The sequence below is a fragment of the Lampetra planeri genome, chromosome 32 (assembly GCF_965212315.1).
Source record: "Lampetra planeri chromosome 32, kcLamPlan1.2.h2, whole genome shotgun sequence".
In the NCBI taxonomy this organism is placed as follows: domain Eukaryota; kingdom Metazoa; phylum Chordata; class Hyperoartia; order Petromyzontiformes; family Petromyzontidae; genus Lampetra; species Lampetra planeri.
In genome coordinates this window covers 5,128,814-5,150,006 of record NC_136138.1, presented here as the reverse complement: position 1 = coordinate 5,150,006, position 21,193 = coordinate 5,128,814, and the positions used below count along the sequence as shown (strand labels likewise).

General features: G+C 47.7%; 1 protein-coding gene across 1 annotated transcript in view; it reads left to right on the top strand.

The window, feature by feature from the left end:
• The window catches only part of LOC144729499 (contactin-2-like), a 64,515-nt gene that overhangs the window by 40,587 nt on the left and 2,735 nt on the right, over nt 1–21,193 (top strand). The window contains exons 12-24 of the mRNA XM_078609835.1: nt 289–439; nt 2,037–2,170; nt 2,816–2,991; nt 3,385–3,505; nt 4,359–4,517; nt 6,491–6,640; nt 8,975–9,045; nt 11,309–11,657; nt 13,879–13,994; nt 14,658–14,856; nt 15,655–15,770; nt 16,755–16,926; nt 18,733–18,783. Of these exons, the coding sequence (XP_078465961.1) occupies nt 289–439; nt 2,037–2,170; nt 2,816–2,991; nt 3,385–3,505; nt 4,359–4,517; nt 6,491–6,640; nt 8,975–9,045; nt 11,309–11,657; nt 13,879–13,994; nt 14,658–14,856; nt 15,655–15,770; nt 16,755–16,926; nt 18,733–18,783 (1,965 nt within the window). The remainder of the gene's footprint in view (nt 1–288; nt 440–2,036; nt 2,171–2,815; nt 2,992–3,384; nt 3,506–4,358; nt 4,518–6,490; nt 6,641–8,974; nt 9,046–11,308; nt 11,658–13,878; nt 13,995–14,657; nt 14,857–15,654; nt 15,771–16,754; nt 16,927–18,732; nt 18,784–21,193) is intronic.

Sequence of the window (21,193 nt, the reverse complement as noted above, 5' to 3'; positions counted from 1 at the left end):
GGGCAATTGCTGGTGCCAGTTTTGGCTGTCTTCCCCGCTTGTCCTGTGGTTTTCCTGCGGTGAAGAATCATCTCTCTCTCGAGTGAACGAAAACTGTGGCGCTTTGCAAACTCTAAAGAATGAATTGTAACGGTCACAAAGTCATGGGATGCAGCGACATAATCGCGAAGTTGGGAACTCCGGTCAAAATCTGGAAAAAAACAAACCACACGACCCCAGACTTTATCCATCTCTCCGAGCGACCCCCATGCCGACCCCCAGCCGCGTGTCCCCGTGTGCCCGCCGTAGAATACGCGCCGCATTTCGGCTCTTCGCCGGACCCCGGCACCGCACACGTGGTGAGAGGCGGTGCGGCGACGCTGCTCTGCCGGCCCCGCGCCTCGCCCCACGCCACCATTTCCTGGGAGCGGCACGGTGCCCCCATTCTCAACTCCTCGCGGTGAGACTGGTGTGCGGTGTTGTGCCGTGTGGTCAGTGAGATCGGCTGTGGTACTTCGCTGCAGTGTGTGTGTGTGGGTTCTGTGAGACCGGCGTGGCGTGCAGTGCAGTGGTTTTGGTGTGGTTTTCAAGTTTCAAGTTTCATTTATTAGGTATGGCCCTGTGAGCCATTCGGCTCTCAAATCGGGTGCAACCGCAACAACAAAAAACAAAAACATGAACAAAAAAAGATCTTAAAGTGAATATGTGACTGAGTGCAAACAGAAAATCCAAGAAAAGACAGCAAAATATTGCAAAAAAAACACCGTACACCAACGCTGTGTGCAAAAATCCCAGTGGGATGCAAGTCAAACAACAACAACAACCACAAGACAACTTAGATTAAGGCCATCAGTCTAACTCTGTACTACAACAAACAAACATGGCTAAACCAATACACTTTTCGAAATCACCAAAATAAAGCCATGAAAGCAATGAAACAGTGATCATAGGAACTGTGACGGAATTTTCACAATAAATGACATAAACAACATGTACTACCAAAACCCTGCAGCCATAGCTGGCTGCATGAGTGACACCGGTGTGGCATGTGGTACGGTGTGACGCAGTGTGACACAGTGTGTGTGGATCGGTGAGAACGGTGTGGTGTGTGATGTTGTCTGGTGTGGTGCGATACACTGGAAATGACTGCAGCCCAGTTTATTGCATCTCAGTCGAGATTTCATGATTCACAACCCCCACCACCATGATTTTGTTGTCGCGTTTGTATCTTTATATGTGTGTATGTGTGTGGGGAGTGGTAGTGCAGTGGTTAGTACTATGCACTACGAACCAAGTGGCCCGAGTCCGATTCCCGCTCAACAATGGTGAAAATTTGAACTGGTCCTGTGCCTCCCCTAGGTCAATTTAGCCTTAAATGAGTACCTGGTGCGGTGTGTAAACATCACGACTAAGGAAACGAAGTCTGTTAGGACTATGTGGGGGGATCTTTGTCTTTGTACGTTTGAATGTCTGTATCTCGGTGGCGAGATGTTAACTCCCTCGCCTATTATGCAAGAAAATGTGGGTCCGACCCCGACCCTGACGCCTGTATATTTAGAGTTTGCATGCTCTCCCCGTGGTCACGTGGATTTTCCTCCACGTCCTTCATTTGTGGGCAGGTCGCTTCTGAAAAACAGCTCGAGAGCTCAGTGGGCCTTACCAGTACTCAGACTGTAAATGTTGTGGCTTTGCTCTCCAACACACCGGTGTGCTGTACTAGTAACTTTGGCATGTTCTGTTTACGTGACGGGTGGTGGCGGGTTTAACGACACATTTATATATTTACGCTATCTAACCCAAAAAACAAACGAAATTATGGTGCAGCAAATCTGGCTGTGACGGTCCCACCTGATGACGGAGACTTGTGTTGCCTTCGAAACGTCGTGATTTAATTATGTTATTAAATGTATTTATTTATTTTAATTTCATTATTTTACCTACGTGACTTTACCGAAAGAACTAAGAGTATAAGATATTATGGAGAATTAAAAATAGTTTGTAGTTTATATTTTTTACGTGCTTATCTATATCTCTGTGTGCGTGTGTGTGCACAACAGGGTGTTTGTCCGTGAGCGCGACAGCTCCCTTCTCATTGTAAACGCGACGGAGGACGCCGACGGGGGCCCCTACACGTGCGTGGCGGAGAACGCGCGCGGCCGCGCCAACCTCACCCTGCAGCTCCACGTCCAAGGTGCCTCGGAGGGAATCCACGACAAACGTTAGGCAACAAACTCCAACAGGCAACCCCGCTAAAACAATGGAAGTTGCCCGGTTTGGAGCCATACACACAACTGGAAAAGGCTTGAATGTGTGTGTGTGTGCCTCGGCTGGTAATTGAAGGTCATACAGGGTCGCTTGTGTTGCAATCGAAACGTCGTGATTTAATTTAATGTATTTTATACCTACGTGACTTTACCGAAAGAACCAAAGAGTTATCTCCACACCTCTCCAGTGCCGGATTATCCTAGTAGCAAAAGTAGCTACTGTACATATGCTACGGGCCCCGCACTTTCAAGGGCCCCACGCTAAATGCTTTCAAGCTATCAATTCCGGTTCAGTGATTCTGCACTTGCTCTATTACTATAGCACTATGCCGCCGTCAACTTTTACGAACGACTGGGTGTTTAAGGTTAGCGATTTGTCCTATCATCTGGCTGTATAGCAATTGAAAAAATACAATTACTATACTATGCAAGTAAAAAATGTGTTTAAATATTTACGTGTTTTTTTTTTATTTAGGTTCCCTTTATAACAGATGCTACAGGTCCCGGCACTAGCTCAATCCGGCTCCACACCTCTCCCCTCACCCCCCCCTCTCCCCGATGCACGCGCGCAGAGCCCACGTGGATGTCGCGGCCGCCCACTGACTTGACGGCGAACGTGAGCGACAGCGTGCTGCTGCCCTGCCAGGCGAGCACCGCCGCGGGGATGAGCGTCACCTACACGTGGGAGGCGCTCGGACGAACCCTCGACCCCGGCCGCGACGCCGAGAAGTTCTGGATCGCGAGCCAGGTGAAGACTTCCCTCTCTTTTTAACCAGGAGATGAGAGAAACCCGCTGAGATGCGTGCGTTTGACGTTTCGGGCAATGGCCCTACGTAACACGTGAACAAAATGTATCTGCTGTGAAGAAGGGCAGTTGCCCAAAATGTCACCTCTTATATATTGTATCCATTGAAGACCACAGTGTTATTGACCAATCTATGGCTCGTGATGCCGTTACGTGCCGAGTCGCCGCCATCATCATCATCGACTCGGTCACGCGGTTCTGTCCTGCTCGGCATTGCAGCACGAGGCATAAGCCTGGGTGTTGACGACGATTGGGAGAGAACGAGAAGAGTGATCGTCCCCCAGCTGTGCCTAAGTGGAACCTGTTCGTCTCACCCCCCCCCCCGTCACGCGGCAGAGCGAGGACAGTGGTGACCTCACCATCGTGAAGGTGCGCCTGGCAGACAGCGGGCGCTACACCTGCACAGCACGCACGCCCATCGACAGCGTGTCTGCCAGCGCCACGCTCCGAGTCAAAGGTGCGATGGGGCGCCCAGGATCGACGCTATTATTATTATTATTGAGATGCTCGTTTACTGGGATATTTGCACAGGGTTGGTGTACGGTGATTTTTCTGCAATATTTAGCTGTCTTTTCTTGGATTTTCTGTTTGCACATAGTCACTTTAAGATGTTTTATTGTTCATGTTTTTTTGTTTGTTGCGGTTGCACCCGATTCAAGCGCCGAATGACTCACAGGGCTATACCTAATAAATTTACTTTGAAATTAACTTTGGTAACACTCGTGCCCCCCCCCCCCCCCCACAGCAAGAAGGTGGCATGGGCTCAATTCCCACCGCAGGCACCTTTTCTGTGTGGAGTTTGTACGTTCGCTCCTTGTTCTGCACGGGTTTCCTCCGGGTTCTCAGGTTTACTCCCATCGCTAAAAAATAAAACCACGCAAAAGTCCCGATGCTGAAAACCTATCTGCAAATTAATTAGTTGGGATGATACGAAGCAGCAACGTAGTCCTGCCCATTGTAAGAACTTGGCAGGACCGCCCTTAAAAAGCCTTGAGAATCAAATAACGCCTTTCCAGGGTATACAAGCAGGAGGGACCCCTCGGCAGGGAGCTCGCTTGGAGCTGTTCTAGGAGGAACGCGAGGGGTCGGTGCCGGATTGCGGATGCTGCTACCACGCACTGCCTCGGCGCGTGCTCCCACTCGTGACTTGATAAGACCCTCCGGCCGGGTCAAGCACTGTAATCGAACACCTATAAAAGCCGGTGTACGGCACACAAGGTAAGGAGGGTAGCGTGGTCTTCCACCCACATGCGTGCGTGTTTGCATCACCCCCCCCCGCCTATCACCGCTCCCCGTGGCACCGCGTGCAGGTCCGCCGGGGCCCCCAGCGTCGGTGCGCGTCATGAAGGTGACCAACACGAGCGCCATGCTGTCCTGGAAGCAGGGCGCCGTCAACAACAGCCCCATCCGGCGCTACCGCGTGGAGGCTCGCACGCCGCAGTCCCGGCAGTGGGCGGCCGTCTCCACCGGTTGGCACACGCGGCCGCGCGCAAGGGAAGGGAAGGGGGGGCGATTCCGGAGTGGTTCGATTGAAGGCTTCGATTGTTTCGCGAAGCCTCGTTTATGCCGTCGTTGTCGATACGAGACCGTGCCGAGTGCAATCGCCCTTCGACTGTTGAATTCGTAAGGTGCCGGGGAGGAAGGGGGAGATAGACGATAGGGGAAAGGATGTGTGTCGAGAAGAATTTAAAAGCTGACCTTGAGTAGAAAAATGTGCGCAGGGTTAGTAGCGCGCACACAAGAACGACACGGGCTGGATATTGTGCGTGCACCCGATAGTATCAGATCTCAGATGCTAAGCAGGGTTGGGGCAGTGCCGGATTATCGTAGTAGCAAAAGTAGCTACATATGTAGTAGCTACGGGTCCCGCACTTTCAAGGGCCCCACGCTAAATGCTTTCAAGCTATCAATTCCGGTTCAGTGATTCTGCACTTGCTCTATTACTATAGTACTATACTGCCTTCAACTTTTATGAACGACTGGGTGTTTAAGGTTAGCGATTTGTCGTATTATCTGGCTATATAGGAAATGAAAAAATACAATTACTTTACTGTGCAGGTAAAATATGTGTGTTTTAATATTTGTGTTTTTTTTATTTAGAGCCCCTTAATAACATACTCTACAGGCCCCGCACTAATCTGGCGCTGGGTTGGGCTGGATAGTGCTTGGATGGGCGACGACCACGCATGGCAGTTTGTCTTTGGCTGTTGCGGGGTTACATTGTGGGCAGCAGAATCCATTGTTGTACTGTACTCCTGTGCTGCCGCACTACATGTTCCCTGCCGTCACCAACCCTTGCTGCACGGTCAATCAATCCCCACGACCCGTTCTGGGTGTGTGATCATCCATGCGCCATGGTCAGGTGCAGCAGGCGCTATGGGCAGTAGGGGGGGTTGGTGGAGGAAATCAATTGTTGTTCTGGCACTCCCCCTACCTTCACCAACCAGTGCTGACCAGCTTGAAGTACAGCCAAGACTGCCTTCATGCCTGCACCGTGTGCGGTGACCCTCATCGGGCAGTGGAAGAACATGAATGAACATTATTGTCGTTACTATTGATTAACATTAACGTTACTATACTCTTAGTTCTTTAGGTAAAGTCACGTAGGTAAAAAATGAAATTAAAATAAAAAAATCACGACGTTTCGGAGGCAACACAAGTCTCCGTCATCAGGTGGGACCGTCACAGCCAGATTTGCTGCATCAAGTGAGGCAAAATTCTCTCTTCACTTGATGCAGCAAATCTGGCTCTGACGGAAACGTCGTGAATTTATTTTTTTATTAATTTTTATTTCATTTTTTACCTACGTGACTTTACCGAAAGAGCTAAGAGTATGAATCGTTGCAGTCACGAAAGCTTCAAATCTAGAATTAACGTTACTATTTCACGTAGCTTCGAAACGTCGTGAGAATTATTTTATTATGTTTTATTTTTATTACTTTATTATTTCCCTTCTACGTGACTTTACCGAAAGAACCAAGATGATGAATCCCTGCAGTCACGAAAGCTTTAAATCTAGAATTAACGTTACTATTTCACGTAGCTTCGAAACGTCGTGAGAATTATTTTATTATGTTTTATTTTTATTACTTTATTATTTCCCTTCTACGTGACTTTACCGAAAGAACCAAGATGATGAATCCCTGCAGTCACGAAAGCTTTAAATCTAGAATTAACGTTACTATTTCACGTAGCTTCGAAACGTCGTGAGAATTATTTTATTATGTTTTATTTTTATTACTTTATTATTTCCCTTCTACGTGACTTTACCGAAAGAACCAATATGATGAATCCCTGCAGTCACGAAAGCTTTAAATCGAAAATTAACGTTACTATTTCACGTAGCTTCGTTCCACATCCATCTCCCATCGTTTCACCTTGGCCGTCTCCCCCTCCCCTCCTCGCCCCGCCTCGTCCTGCCGTGTTGCCCCCTCGTCGCCAGCGCCGGCAGAGATCGAGGGGAGCGCGGTGACGGCCGTGTGCGAGCGCCTCGTACCGTGGACTGAGTACGAGTTCCGCGTGGCGGCCGTGAGCGACGTGGGGACCAGCGAGCAGAGCACACCATCGCGACGGATCCGCACCAACGCCGCCCGTACGCAGCCACCGCCGCCACCACAACGAAGATGACATGACGACATTACAACGATAATTACACGGGAATATGCCAACGTTGGGCCAACGTTGGGCCATTTGGTTGGAGCTGTTGGCCCAATGTTGGCCCAATGCTCTACGCTTACTGGGGACATGGCAACCCCCCCCCCAATGACATGAACAATGGCTACAAGAACAGCAACAACGATGATGACATAAAAACGACAACAAATCACAATAAACAAGAAACCAGAACTGAATGTATCTGGGTTGCCGATACAGAGAGTGTAATGTACGACTCCAAGGCAGGTTCCGTTAGGGGCTCACGCCAAGTTTGTTAAGGGCTTACGCCGAACCAAAACCCCCCTAGCCGATAACTCCCCAGGGGACAGGGTACTGGGATCTCTTCACCCCGGCTAACTCGGCTCTCCTCCCTGCCCCGGGCCAGGACTACCCCAACCTCGGCCGGTCGGGCGGAGTAGCCTCCCCTAGCCTCGTGTGAGGACCAACTACCCGAGTCCCCACTCCTACCCCCGACGAACCCCGGTTACATCCCGGGTCCCCCTTTAAATACCCCCCTGGGGGCATGACGTCACCGTCCCCCAAGGCCCGCCTGACGTCACGTTCTGCGACGCCACTCTCTCCGAGGGCGAGCGTCACGTGACGTCACCCACTACTCACCCTACGTGTGCACTCAGCACATACCACATCCAGTATACTTCTCGCTGTAGGTTGTGCCTACTAAGGCACGTGGCATTTCCCCCAGTAATCTTCCAGTGACCCTGAAATTATCCAGTGAGATATTAAGCCCGGCAAAATGCAGTCATGACAATCAAAATGAGGTGGTTTGGGTAAAGAGGTGAACAGGTGATGATTCCTTTTTATTTGTTTAAAAAAACGGCATGCGCCTCCGTTCAGAAGAGACCCAAAACAACAGGTGGTTTTGCTGGAGTAGAAACCAGAACATTTTGAATCGAAAATAAAAGTTTTTATCCCAATTTCACAAAAGCCTAAAACAAGAAAAAAAACCATCCAATTGTACACAAAATCTCCCAATCTCACAGTCCTGGCTGGGTGGTTCAGAAGGTTAATGCTATGTCGGAGAAATGCTGCCGAGAAAACCTCTGTTCAAATCCAGATTTTAGCCTCCCAGGATTAAACCACGGGCTCTCAGGTATAGCGAGTCGACGAGTCTCAGCCTAGTCACCAAATAACTGCGCCACAAAACAAAACCCATTTGTGTAATTTTATTAAATATATATATACATCCGATCGTCATGTAGTAAGTGCTGGACCTTGTATTACACAACAAAAAAAACATTTTTTTTCTGGCCTGGACTTTTGCAGCTGTTTTAGACTAATTTCAGGGTGCTGATTCCAAATCTGATCTCAGATTTGCGCTATCACATCTCATGTTATGCTATCGGCATACCCCATTTTCATTGATTTTACCCGAAATTAACTCTGTCACTTATGATTGCAAGTTGTTGCGAGTCAGTGACTGCTTTAGTTTTAAAATATGGTGCTGTATTTTTAGGATAGTGTGTTTATAATATAATTTTATGTAGATATCCACATTTATTCAATATTTGTCTTCTGCATTTTTATTGAAAATGCAATATTTGATATCTCAAAAAACTGATGTGATAGACAAAAACTGATGCCAGATTTGGAATCAGCACCCCAAAATTACCTTAAAACCGTTGGAATACCTTATGCCCGAAAAAGTGTGTTGACCAGTGTTATTGTTCAACCTTGTGTAAAGATTGCGTGCGTAGTGCGGATGAGTGGCCCATTGAAGGGGTCTCAGAAAATAGTTCAGTGACGTCAACGTAGCGAGGCCACGACGTGACGCCGATGTGACGCCGTTGTTTCGCGGCGAGCCTTCTCTCGTCTCGTGATACAATCCCAGGAGCGAAATTGAAATGTTATTGCCAAGCGGGAAAGAAAGAAAAAAAACCCCCCGCCAAAAGGATTCATCCAAATATCAATAACGTCAACAACATGTTGACAAAACATTACGCGAGTGACGCTTGCACTTGTGTGCTGCGGTGTGTATTTGTGTGTGGGGAGCGGTGCCTTGTTACTCACGGCCAACAGCGGTACCGAATATCTGAAACGGTCCAAGGCTTCTTCTAGGTAGACTCAGCCTTATAAATGAGCACCTGGTGCGGCGTGTAAACGTCACCACTGCACAGACAAAGGTGGCCGGGCGTAGTGTGGGTTACCCAACCCCCTTGTGCGGCGGCATTCTGGCCTTCATCGGTGCTCGCCAGCATCACGTGTTACATGGGCGATTCTTTGTATATGAACGTACGTCTCTGCGTGTGTGCAGCCCCTACTGTGGTGCCAGTGGCTGTGAGTGGTGGGGGTGGTCGCCCCAGAGAGCTCACCATTACCTGGAACGTAAGTTGAAGCCCCCATTGACATTTACTACTACAATGAGCCGAGAATGTCTGTGTGTCCCGCGCGTGACGTCACTCCACGTTGGCCAGCCCCCCTCATTAATAATCGTGAGCGGGTGACGTCACTCCACATGTAGTACCCCCCTCATTAATAATCGTGAGCAGGTGACGTCACTCCACATCGAACAGCCCCCCTCATTAATAATCATGAAGAGGTGACGTCTTCCAAATAGACACCGTCCATTAATAATAATTAGTGGGTGACGTCACTCCACATAGGGGGGGGCGAGGTGCCTCCTCCCCCCTCCTCGGCGTCAACTTACAGCCCTCACGACAAAGGCAGAACCCTCACGTCACGCGATCTCCGTCACGCTGTTGAGACATAGAAGTAAAAAGGACGTCATGATGAACAAGGGATTATAACCTTTAAATGAAATAGGTCTGTGTCAGCGCAGCCTTACAAATTGCACACGAATTGATGCAATGGATATCACGTCGCGGTCTGATTTTCGCTTGCAAGTTTCACATTTACTGCAATACACCCGTCCTTGAACGGGCAAAAGGCGAGTTTACTAATAGATTGCAATAGACATGTTGTTTTTATAGCCACGTGACGGTACATTCAAGCCATGTAGCTAGGACATGAAACAATTAAAACTATGAATGTGACCAAATGACCCCGACTGCACTTGATCCCATTAGATATCATAAGCTAAGCAGTATTTGATCCCAGTTAGTGCTTGGATGGGCGTACCAGGTTATGTAGGCTTGTATTGCGAGGTGGCGGGACAAGTGATGGAGCTTTACATATTATCCCCTCTAATGCGGAGTGCATTTTCTCTGGTTTCTCCGGTTTGCTTCCCACACGAAGTCAAACTCTGATTACTCAGGGAATTGGCCAAACATCTAAACGCAGCAATACCATCCTCAATTAGGCTTGAGAATCAGCAAGGCTTTCCTTGTTCAACAAAAGGCGTTGTAGCTATAATAACTACAACTACAAGCACCGATTCACTCGTTCACCAGCAATCGGTTGCCTCCTCATCATTCTTCTATCGCTACTACGACGGTGACTGTTCACCTGGACGTCACTCGTTGATTCCTCCACTCATTCTACCAGACTGACCGTTTCGTCTTATCCACACTGTGTTCAACCACCACACTCGAGAGCACAACAACGCTCACCCACTATGAGATCTCCTTTACCAGTGGCAAAATATAGTAATAGGTTTTTACCCTTTTAACTGGTACAAAATCTGACACCTTTATACAAGGCATCATGTTTGCAATAACCTCAACACAAGAAGTCAAAATGCAAACAAAAAGAAACAACTCTGATGATGATAATGATATGCACTGTCCTTGAAGTTGATTGGTCCACACCCGAGACAGCTTTCTTTAGAACCTACATCAATGGAGACTAGGTTCTAAAGAAAGCTGTCTCGGGTGTGGACCAATCAACTTCAAGGACAGTGCATATCATTATCATCATCAGAGTTGTTTCTTTTTGTTTGCATTTTGACTTCTTGTGTTGAAGTTATTGCAAACATGATGGCTTGTATAAAGGTGTCAGATTTTGTACCAGTTAAAAGGGTAAAAACATACTACTAACGCTCACCCACTCACCCACTCTACAGGTCACAAACATCATGGGACCTCCTTTGCAAATACCAAAATATGAGGTTTCAGTTTGGTGTGTTAACATGTTAACACCTGTTTTGTTGGCAGAAAAAAAAGGGGGAAACCTATTCTCACAGGTCACAAACACTTCTCTCTGTCTGCTTCCTCCCTTGCACTGGTGCACTTTGAAATTCCCTCCCAACATCTCTTTTCCCAACTTCTTATAACTTTGCTCAATTCAAGAACCATGTTAACTCGTATCGAATACAGTCTTAAATAGTGCTGTTTAAATTTCGATTTAAAGCTTTCGTGACTGCAGGGATTCATCTTCTTGGTTCTTTCGGTAAAGTCACGTAGAAGGGAAATAATAAAATAATAAAAATAAAACATAATAAAATAATTATCACGACGTTGAGGCCACAACGTAAGCAGCCGTCCTCATGAGAAAGAACAGGTCTGTCGGAAAGACGGAAAGACAGACCTGTTCTTCACCTGAGGACGGCTGCTTGCGTTGTGGCCGAAACGTCGTGAGAATTATTTTATTAGTGCTGTTTGTTGCTGACCACTCTGACGTTTTTGAGCCTTTGGGCACGTGCTAAAAAAAGGAGTCGTATTCTCTCATCGCTCGCGTTCCTGCCGCTCAGCCCGTGCACCCAGAATTACGCTATGGGGACGACTTCGGCTACGTGGTGTCATTCCGTCCAAACTCCTCCTCTTCCACCTCCACGACCTCCTCCTCCACCTCGTCGCTGATGGCACCACGAGGCCGTCACGGCGGCGGTGGCCGCAACGACGACGTCGTCGGCGAGGACGAGGACGACGAGCGAGGCTGGACGCAGGCGGTGGTGCCGCACGCCGAGACGGCGCTCTACGTGGCAGAGCTGCCGCCCGACGTTCCGCCCTACGCCGCGTTCCTCGTGCGCGTCGGGACCTTCAACAGCGCCGGCGAGGGACCACGTGGCCCCGCCGTGATCGTCCACTCCGCCGAGGCCCGTACGTTGCAGGGGCACTGCCCACCCCCCCACTCCCCCCCTGGCATGGACCCTCCCTGGGATATTCCTCGTGTGATGAACACTCGGTCGTGGAATTATTTGGTGATGCTGTTGCTGCTTTCGGCAGTGGTGAGCAAGCACAATTAACAACATAAACTCGACACGTTCTTCAATAACACTGAATTTGTGGCCTTGAAAAATTAAAATATATAATAGGTGATGTTTCGGGCAATGGCCCTTCATAGCACATAGAGAGGTAGGTTATCAGCCATTACCAATCCACTTTATGCAGTAGCGGGTATACGAGTCCTCAAGTAATGGGTTTCTATAGACAATTATATTACCTACATAACGAGTGTAAATTGTGTACTTGGGAAGCCCAGTGGTTAGCCGTTCTTGTGCTATGAACATGGCCATTGCCTAACACGTCCCCTATTACTTTTACCTTTTAAGGTCACGCTGTGTTTTTGAACATAGTGCTAAGTCTTTTTTTATTATTATTGGTGCTTGTGCATCACTGCCAATGGCAAATAGTTTGCCTTATTTCACAGGAGGTAATACACGCTGATTAAAAACTCTCGTCCTCAGGCACATTGCTAGGCTTCTTTTCATTATTACGTCTTAATGAGTTTTTTACTCATTCGTGGGGTTGGCCAAACATCACAGTATTGGACCAAGAATTTGGGGCAATTGTTGGCGGCGGTTCTGGCTGCCTTCCCACCGTGTCTGTGGTTTCCGGCGCCTCTGAATGATTCTCTCTCTCGGTGAACGAAACCTCTGCGCGTTCCCTATTCATCAGCGTTTTGAGATGCAGTTTGCACGGACGATGCTACATTCAAATATCACATTATTTTCCAGGCAGCTGCCGTCCTAGAAAATCTCTGTAAGTTTCGTGGGACATTAAAAGTCTCGTATTTTTTCAGTTGCGTAATGATACACCACTTGAGAAATGCTTTTATACGTGCTTCTTCTGTCTTGCACTATTGTGTGATATTCTTTTTTTCCCTTGATATGCCTGAGTGTGTTGTAGCTAAGCAACGGGATGGGGATGAGGGAGGCAGGGAGATTTATTGAAGAGCACTGCGAGTATCAAAGCTAAGGAGGAGGGAAGGGGGGAAAATGATTAGTTGCACCCCCCCACCCCCCGTAACCACTCCATCATATTTATTTTAGGCGGTCACTGTAAGTCAGACCATTTTTTTTTATCTATTTTCAAAAATGTAAATTGTATGCTTCAACGTCCACGCTCCTCTCCTGACCAGCGTGGTGACTCACTCTTCACTCCCCGTGGAGCAGAAGGCCGCTACAAGCTCACGCCATGCCGGATGGTCTTTATCAGCTTTCTCTGACCAGCGTGGTGAACTATAGTCAAACAGCCCACACTGCTTGCATGGTGTGGGGAGGCCCTCATCCACCCAGCAGTGGATTGACAAAACAGCTGGGCATGTTCATGCACACTTCAGTTTGGACTGACCCTGCCCTAAGAAGCCGGCGGTGTTTGGAGCTTGACTGCCACCTTGTGGTATGATGAAGAATTTCACACTGGCCTCTTAGTGGAGAGATGGAAGATGGCTTTTCAAAACCTCGTGGTGGATGAAATGCGCCTGGTACTTCTCGATCCTCGAGAACTAAGCTGCCTTTTAAGCCTGGATCGGCACTTGGATGTGCGATCGACACACGCGAACGGTGGGTACAGGCGGCATTGTGGGCAATATAGGGCAATGCAGCCCAATCCATTGTTCTGCACTCATCCATTGTTCTGCACCCCCTACCTGTAGCCTGCACTGACCAGCGTGGTCAGTGGCGGTGCAGGTGCACAAAGTAAACCTGGTTAGAGCCTAATGGGAGTGGAAATCGCTTATTAAGCTAGACCTGGAATACTACAATTACGGCAAACAAGCATAAGTCAACAATCAATTTCCTGCTCAAATTAGTAATTAGGAGGTGCTTTATATCCCGTTTACAGCCCTGGGCTAGCGTGGAAAATTCGACATTCCTTTGGCTGGGGCGTGAGTTTCTCCAAAGGAACGCTCACTGTTGAACATTCAGTCCCTGCAGAAGCTCCCAGCTCATGGGAGGGAAATATTGGACACCATGCCAAACAAGCCACGGCTAAAGCCGAAAACAGAGAAGAAAGCCGTCATGCGCCGCCTACTTTCTCACATTTCTAAGAGGCAGGTCCCGCATCTCACCGTGTCCCATCTGTCCCGTGTGTCCCGCAGTCCCAAGTGCCGTGCCGGAGTCCGTCGCCGCTGTGGGGGCCTCGGCGTCCGAGCTGGACGTGTCGTGGCTACCCGTGCCACAGGAAGGCCTGCACGGCAGGCTTGTCGGCTACTCGGTGATGCCCCCCCCCTCTCACTCCCCCAAACACCACGCAGTGTAATAGCTACTAACCTGCCACTGTAAGAGCTCTCATACTCTGATGGTGCATTGTCTTTGAGTTGTGCGCCTTTTGACGTCATCTGGTCCAACACCATGTGAGACTAGGCTCTAAGGAAAGCTGTCTCGGGTGTGGACCAATCAACTTCAAGGACAGTGCACATTATCAGAGTTATGTTTTTTGTTTGCATTATGACTGCAGGTATTATGGTCTATGTAAACATGACTCCTTGTAAAAAAGGTGTCAGTTTTGTTGTCAGATAGAAGGTTAAAAAAACAGTTATCAGGATGAGGCTAATCGGATGGAGTTTTGAAATGTCATAACTCCATTAGCACCCTATTAAAAATATAGATATATATCATTGAAAATTGATTCGTAGAGAATTTGGTGGACAAATTGATTTTCTTGTCACAATTTACAGGCAAACCTATTCACAGCAATGCTACTATGGTCAATTTCAGCGGTGAAAATGTCACTCCCATTGCAAGGGCCACTTACGACAGAACCACAATTGAATTGAATTACAAAGTGGTACTCATTGTCGACTCCGACCAGGATTACAACTCATCTCCTAATGCTGTGTTGTGGTGCGTGCTCGTGCTAATGTGCGGTGTCCCGCAGGTGTCCTACTGGCCGGCGGCCGCAGCGAACGAGCTGTCGGTGGAGACGCGCCAGGACGCACGCGTGAGCGGCGAAGCCACGGGCGTGCGCATCGCAGGGCTCAGCGCCACCACCACGTACTTCCTCGCCGTGCGGGTGCTCAACGGGGCGGGGGCCGGCCCGCCGAGCCGCACCGCCAACGGCACCACGCTCAAGCCGCGTGAGCCACGCCGCAGCGACGCCAGCGGCACCACACTACCACCTGCACCATCGGCACCATCAGCAACATACTCTTAGGTTTTTTCGGTAAAGTCACGTAGGTAAAAAATAAAATTAAAATTAATAAAGGTAATAATAGAAATAAAATAAAATAATAAATCACGACGTTTCGGCTGTGACGGTCCCACCTGATGACGGAGACTTGTGTTGCCTCCGAAACGTCGTGATTTATTATTTTATTTTATTTCTATTATTACTATAATTATTTTTTATTTTATTTTTTACCTACTTGACTTTACCGAAAAAACCTAAGAGTATTAATCATTGCAGTCACGAAAGCTTCAAATCTAGAACCATCAGCAACACCACCACCACCGGCATCACCAACACTGCCAGCACCCCCAGTGCACGTGGTGCTTTGGGTTTCACACCGGCACCAGTGCCACCACCCCACAAGCTTCACGAGAATGAATACCACGACTGGTGGTCTCATTGGAACATAACAAGCACCATCACCACCGCCACCACCAGTACAATCGACACTTCCAGCAGAAAACAGCAGATCTAAAACAACAAACCCCAGTGACTCAAGTTGGTGGCGTAGCTATCGAGTGGGCAGGCCGTGTAAATGCGCCAATCCTCGTGCATGCGGCTGGAGGATCCCAGGCCCCGAGCTACGAGACAGGGAGTGGAGATGGCCCTATTTCATTCCTCGCACTAGGGCCCATGCCAACCACGCTACGCCACTCGACTCACATGCCCACCCGTGCTCTCCCGTACGCGTGCGTGCGTGTTGCAGCTCCCAGCCAGGTGCCCCACAACGTGAGTGCTCAGGTGACGCCCGGCTCGGGGACTACGCTGCACTGGGACCCCGTGGAGGCCACGGAGAACGAGTCAGCCGTCACCGGATACAAGGCAAGTGCCGGGGGAACGATGTTATTGTAGACGAGGTCCAGGGTGGTCCAGGGCGGTCATTGTTTGTGGACTCCAGGATGGTTCCTGTGAGCTAGTACAATCTCATCTGAGAGTTGCAAGCTGTCTGTAAAACATACACCTGAGCGTTATAGTGGAGTGCATCGGTGATAGAACCCTAGCAACCTGCCATGCCACATGGACTAGAAACGTGGACATTGACAAATAAAATGGAACAAAAGCTGAAATGTGTGAAGCATAACAAGGTGCCCGATCGAAATTACACTCAGAGACAAGAGAGAGGAGCACATGGGCTGGAAGTTAGAGAGACGACACCGACCATTAAGAAGAGTAAGTGGAGCTTGGGCAGGACACGTCATTGAAGGGACGATGGCCAGTGGTCAAGACTCATGACAGAGTGACAGCCCAAGTCGGTACACACCTTAGAAGATTTCGCTTTAAAGCTTTCGTGACTGCAGGGATTCATCTTCTTGGTTCTTTCGGTAAAGTCACGTAGAAGGGAAATAATAAAATAAAAAATAATTACAATTATAAAATTATTTTATTATGTTTTATTTTTTTTATTTTATTATTTCCCTTCTACGTGACTTTACCGAAAGAACCAAGAAGATGAACCTTAGAAGATGTCCACCGCAGAGACGGAGCAATAAAATCAGCTCTTGTGCAGGAAGTAGATGCATCGTGAGCCCACAAGCGATGACATTGGCTTTGGGTGACCTTTGCCCTGCTGCGGATCGATCATGACTGATGATTAAGAGTGACGTCACTGCGGCATCGCTTTCACACATTTGAATCAATCCGTCAAGGGCATTGACTCGCCTAACCGTGATTTGCAATTAATTTCTCTATGCGAACGTTGTTACAGCCCACAGCACGGGCCTCGGCATACAGCTATGAGACGGAGAATTCTGTGCGCCTGTGGTCGTGTCACGTCTGCCCCGACTCCCCCCTGCACGCGCGTGCCAGGTGCTGTACTGGTTGGAGTCGAACGGCCCCGTGGCGCGAGCCGTGCTGGAGAGTGAACGCACCTCGGCCTGGCTGAACCTCACGAGCGACGGCGTCTACACGGTGGAGGTGCGGGCACGCAGCCCCGGTGGGGATGGGCTTCCCGCTCGGCTCACCGTAGAAGTCACCACCGGTAGGTGCCATCACCGCCACCACCATTACCTGACCCGGGTAGAGTGACCTTCTAGATTTGAAGCTTTCGTGACTGCAAGGATTCATATGCTTGGGTTTTTTTCGGTAAAGTCACGTAGGTAAAAAATTAAAAATAATAAAAGTAAAATAAAAATAAAATAAAAAATAAAAATCACGACGTTTCGGAGGCAACACAAGCTTCCGTCTTCAGGTGGGACAGTCACAGCAAGATAGCTGTATCAAGTGAGAGTATTTTATTTTATTTTTATTTTACTTTTATTAATTTAAATTTTTCACCTACATGACTTTACCGAAAAAACCTAAGAATATAGAGTGACCTTGTTTAAAAGGGAATCTTATATAGTTTTGTACCGAACAGAGAGGGTGCTTGCCTATAGAGATTGCGCAGGTCACCAGTATTGGTGCAAGCGACTTTGACTCTGCTGATAAGACAACAGATGTTGTATCTGGTCCAGAGTTTGCTTGTTTTGAACGCTGCTGAAATTATGCAGAAAGGCCGTGTGGCCAATGGGATGTGGAAAAAATATTTTTTTCTGGCAGGACAGATATTTGAAGGTGTATTGTCTATATTCTTGGTTCTTTCGGTAAAGTCACGTAGAAGGGAAATAATAAAATAATGTAAATATAAACAATACAAATTATCACGACGTTTCGACTGCAACACAAGCAATCATCATCAGGTGTGAAATCCACAGCAAGAACATTTTGAAAAAGTGGCGGTTTTTCCTAACGTCAGCACCACAGACAGCGATTTGGCAGTTGGCCACAATCAATCTTGGATGGATTCTGCGTGTCATCAAATGACACTCATAGCGCAATTGCCACCGTTAAATTGCTAATACTTACATTGGGTTGGAACCTAAGAACCCTTGGTGAAGACTGCACTGGCTGTACAAACCGCAGCCGGCAGAAATGGAAATGTGTCGGGAGAGCAGACCGTGAAAGCTTGATGCTGCTTTTTTATTCTTTGGGCTGCGCAGCCGCTTCTTAATATGAATGTGAAGCCATGCCCGAATCTGTTGTCAGCTCTTAACTTGTAACTTTCGTATGTTCATAGACTGTCTGACACGAGCTTGACGCTTTGTTAAAAAAAAAAAAATTTTATATACAAGGTCGGGGAGCACTCGTGCATTCACTGCTGCATCAGTCTCACACCTCTGAATAGTGTCACTGCACTGACGTGACCACGGTGCTGGGGTGGTGTGCCTGTGACTTTAAAAGTTTATTTTAATATTTTCCAACTAAGGTTGAAAGTGTAATTGCATTAGCTCTGCCCGTCTGCCTATCTGTTTAAAACAGAGGGGGGGGGGTAACGATAACTCTCGCAAAGATGAGCGAATATGCACAATTTTTGGGGAAAGTTCTACTTCTATTAATGGGATTATCATGGATAAAACTGGTCAAATTGATCAAATGATTGCCCAAAACTTGGTGATAGAAACCAGCACTGAAAATAATGCCTTGCTGGACAACGTGATGACGTCATTACGTCATCTCGTGATGCCGCATGACGTCATCTCATTGTGTGGCTCGGAAGATCGTCATGGCCAATGTCATTGTTACTGCGGAATGGCAAAGGCATGTTGGAAAGCATTTCACAAACCATGCATATGCATGATTTTTCTTTCCTGTCACCAACGAAGCTTCGAATGTGTGGGAAAGTCTGGAACACTCACACTGCGCTCATCTTGTAGTGTGTATTTGGGATTGCAAATCTTCCTTTAAAATTAAGACCACTCGAACAACCCACGCATCACCGAAAGACGCTTGTGCTTTCTTTACACAGAGAACCATGCTTCGGCTCTGGAGAAAATGCCGGCTAAAAAAGGCAATCAAGGTGGTGACCGCACGACGTTACCGATCTTTTGAAGTCGCGACGAGCATCACGCCACCCTTGTCACACCCCCACGATATGACGACAGCAGCAGCCGCTGATGGAAGGCACCCCCTTGAAAATTATTGGCTCTTATTTTGTAGATTTAAACCCGAGATGGATGTCCTAGGCTGCCAAGTGAGTTTGAAAGATCTCCCCCCCCCCATGCCCCCTCAATTGCATTCCAATTGCACCATCGACGTCTTGGAGACGAAGACATTTCATTGCGAACTTTGCACGTAGAGCGGTAGTGCATCTTCTTGGTTCTTTCGGTAAAGTCACGTAGAATGGAAATAATAAAATAATAAAAATAAAACATAATAAAATAATTCTCACGACGTTTCGGCCACAACGCAAGCAGCCGTCCTCAGGTGAAGAACAGGTCTGTCGAGAAGACAGAGTCTGAATGACTGACCTGGTCTTCACCTGAGGACGGCTGCTTGCGTTGTGGCCGAAACGTCGTGAGAATTATTTTATTATGTTTTATTATTTTTATTATTTTATTATTTCCATTCTACGTGACTTTACCGAAAGAACCAAGAAGATGAATGCCTGCAGTCACGAAAGCTTTAAATCGAAACGGTAGTGCATCGTCCCGTGTTAGAGACCGGCCCTGCAGAGATGTCACGCGACTACTTCTGAGGGTCACTTCAATCGGCGTCTTTGTCCACACGAAAGTCAGTGTTCATCACGTGCCAATGAAACCGATGTTGTGGATTAAATCTTGACTTCAAGCTTTCGTGACTGCAGGAATTCATATTCTTTGGGTCTTTCGGTAAAGTCACGTAGATAGGTTCAAAGAAAATAACAAAAATTAACGAAAAAAACTACGTTTCGATCACAACACAAGCGATCAGGAGGAAAGAGGAGAAAAGCTGCTGGATGCAGGCTGATCTTACATCAACATGCAAATCTCTCACATTAACATAACTAGCCCCGCCCACTTCGTTAATGACCCAAGATCTGCATCCTATAAAAGTCTGCATTAAGCAGCTTACATCCTCTTTCCTCCTGATGACGATCGCTTGTGTTGTGATCGAAACGTCGTAGTTTTTGGTTATTTTCTTTGAACCATCTACGTGACTTTACCGAAACACCCATAGAAGATGTCAGATTCGGAATTGTCAAATCAATTTGTTTTTTAAATCTCATGTAAATGGGGTGGTGGTGGTGGTGGGGGGGAAATCACGTGATCAGTGGTGACCAGGCTGAGCCCATTAACTCGCTCCACCTGAAGCCCCGCTGTAATCGCGGGTACCTGCCGACATTCAAAGTTTCGAACCCAGGATCTTCGTGCTGACAGCACGGCGCTTTGTCCTTTCACTCACTCGCAGGCCCACATTGGTTAGTAACTTTAACAACAACAACAAAAAACTCCGCAATAGAACCCTCTCGTGACACCAACCGATTGACGGTAAATCACAAGGCATTCGCGCCACACCAACTTTATTACATAGCTTCGGCGGAGCGCCTAAATGTAAATGTTAATCTATTGTTTAAAAAAAAAAGGAGTTTCCAACGTCATGTCAGGCATGTCAGGACGCAGCCTGGTTGTATAAGCTACAAGATAAGAGCTCAGTGCGAGTCTTGGTTGTTTCTTCCCTTTTTAAGTCGCTCACTGCATTCAGACACTATATAAAACACTAGAGCAGCCCGTCCCATACACGGGGTTATCATCCCCATGGACTGTCCCCTTCTCCCCTTACCGGGTCTTCCACCATTGAACTCCACCTCTCCACTGGAAGCCACTCTCACTCATCAGATGTCTCACCACTCCCACGACACCAGAACTCACCGGTCAACCACCGGCCCTCACCAGACACCTCGCCACTTGGGACACTCACCACACTGCTCTGCTGAAACCCGGCAGACATCACCCACACCTCACCTGCGTCATCGTACACTCTCCACACCCACATACATATTGCACCATGACAGTACAATACATCACCACTCTACAATACTACATCAAAATATGATAATAGGTTTTTCCCCTTTCTTTCTTGCAACAAAAACAGGCATCCTCTGGTCTAACGCCGTTTGAGAGGAGGCTCAAAAGAAAGCTGTCTCTAGTGTGGATCAATGAGTTTCAAGGACAATGCATATATTATCAGTGTTTTTTTTGTTTGCATTCTGACCACAAGCATTGTGGTGAATGCAGACATGATTCCTCGTAAAAGGTTTGTTTGGTGTTTTAACATCTTAACACCTGTTTTTGTTGCCAGAAATAAAAGGGGAAACCTATTATCATATTTTGGTACTGGCAAAGGAGATCCCATGATGTAAATACGAAACCATTTCACACAAAACCTCACACCACCAAACTATGCCGTCACTTGCTCAGTTATTACTCCCAAATTCCTCCATTTACTCA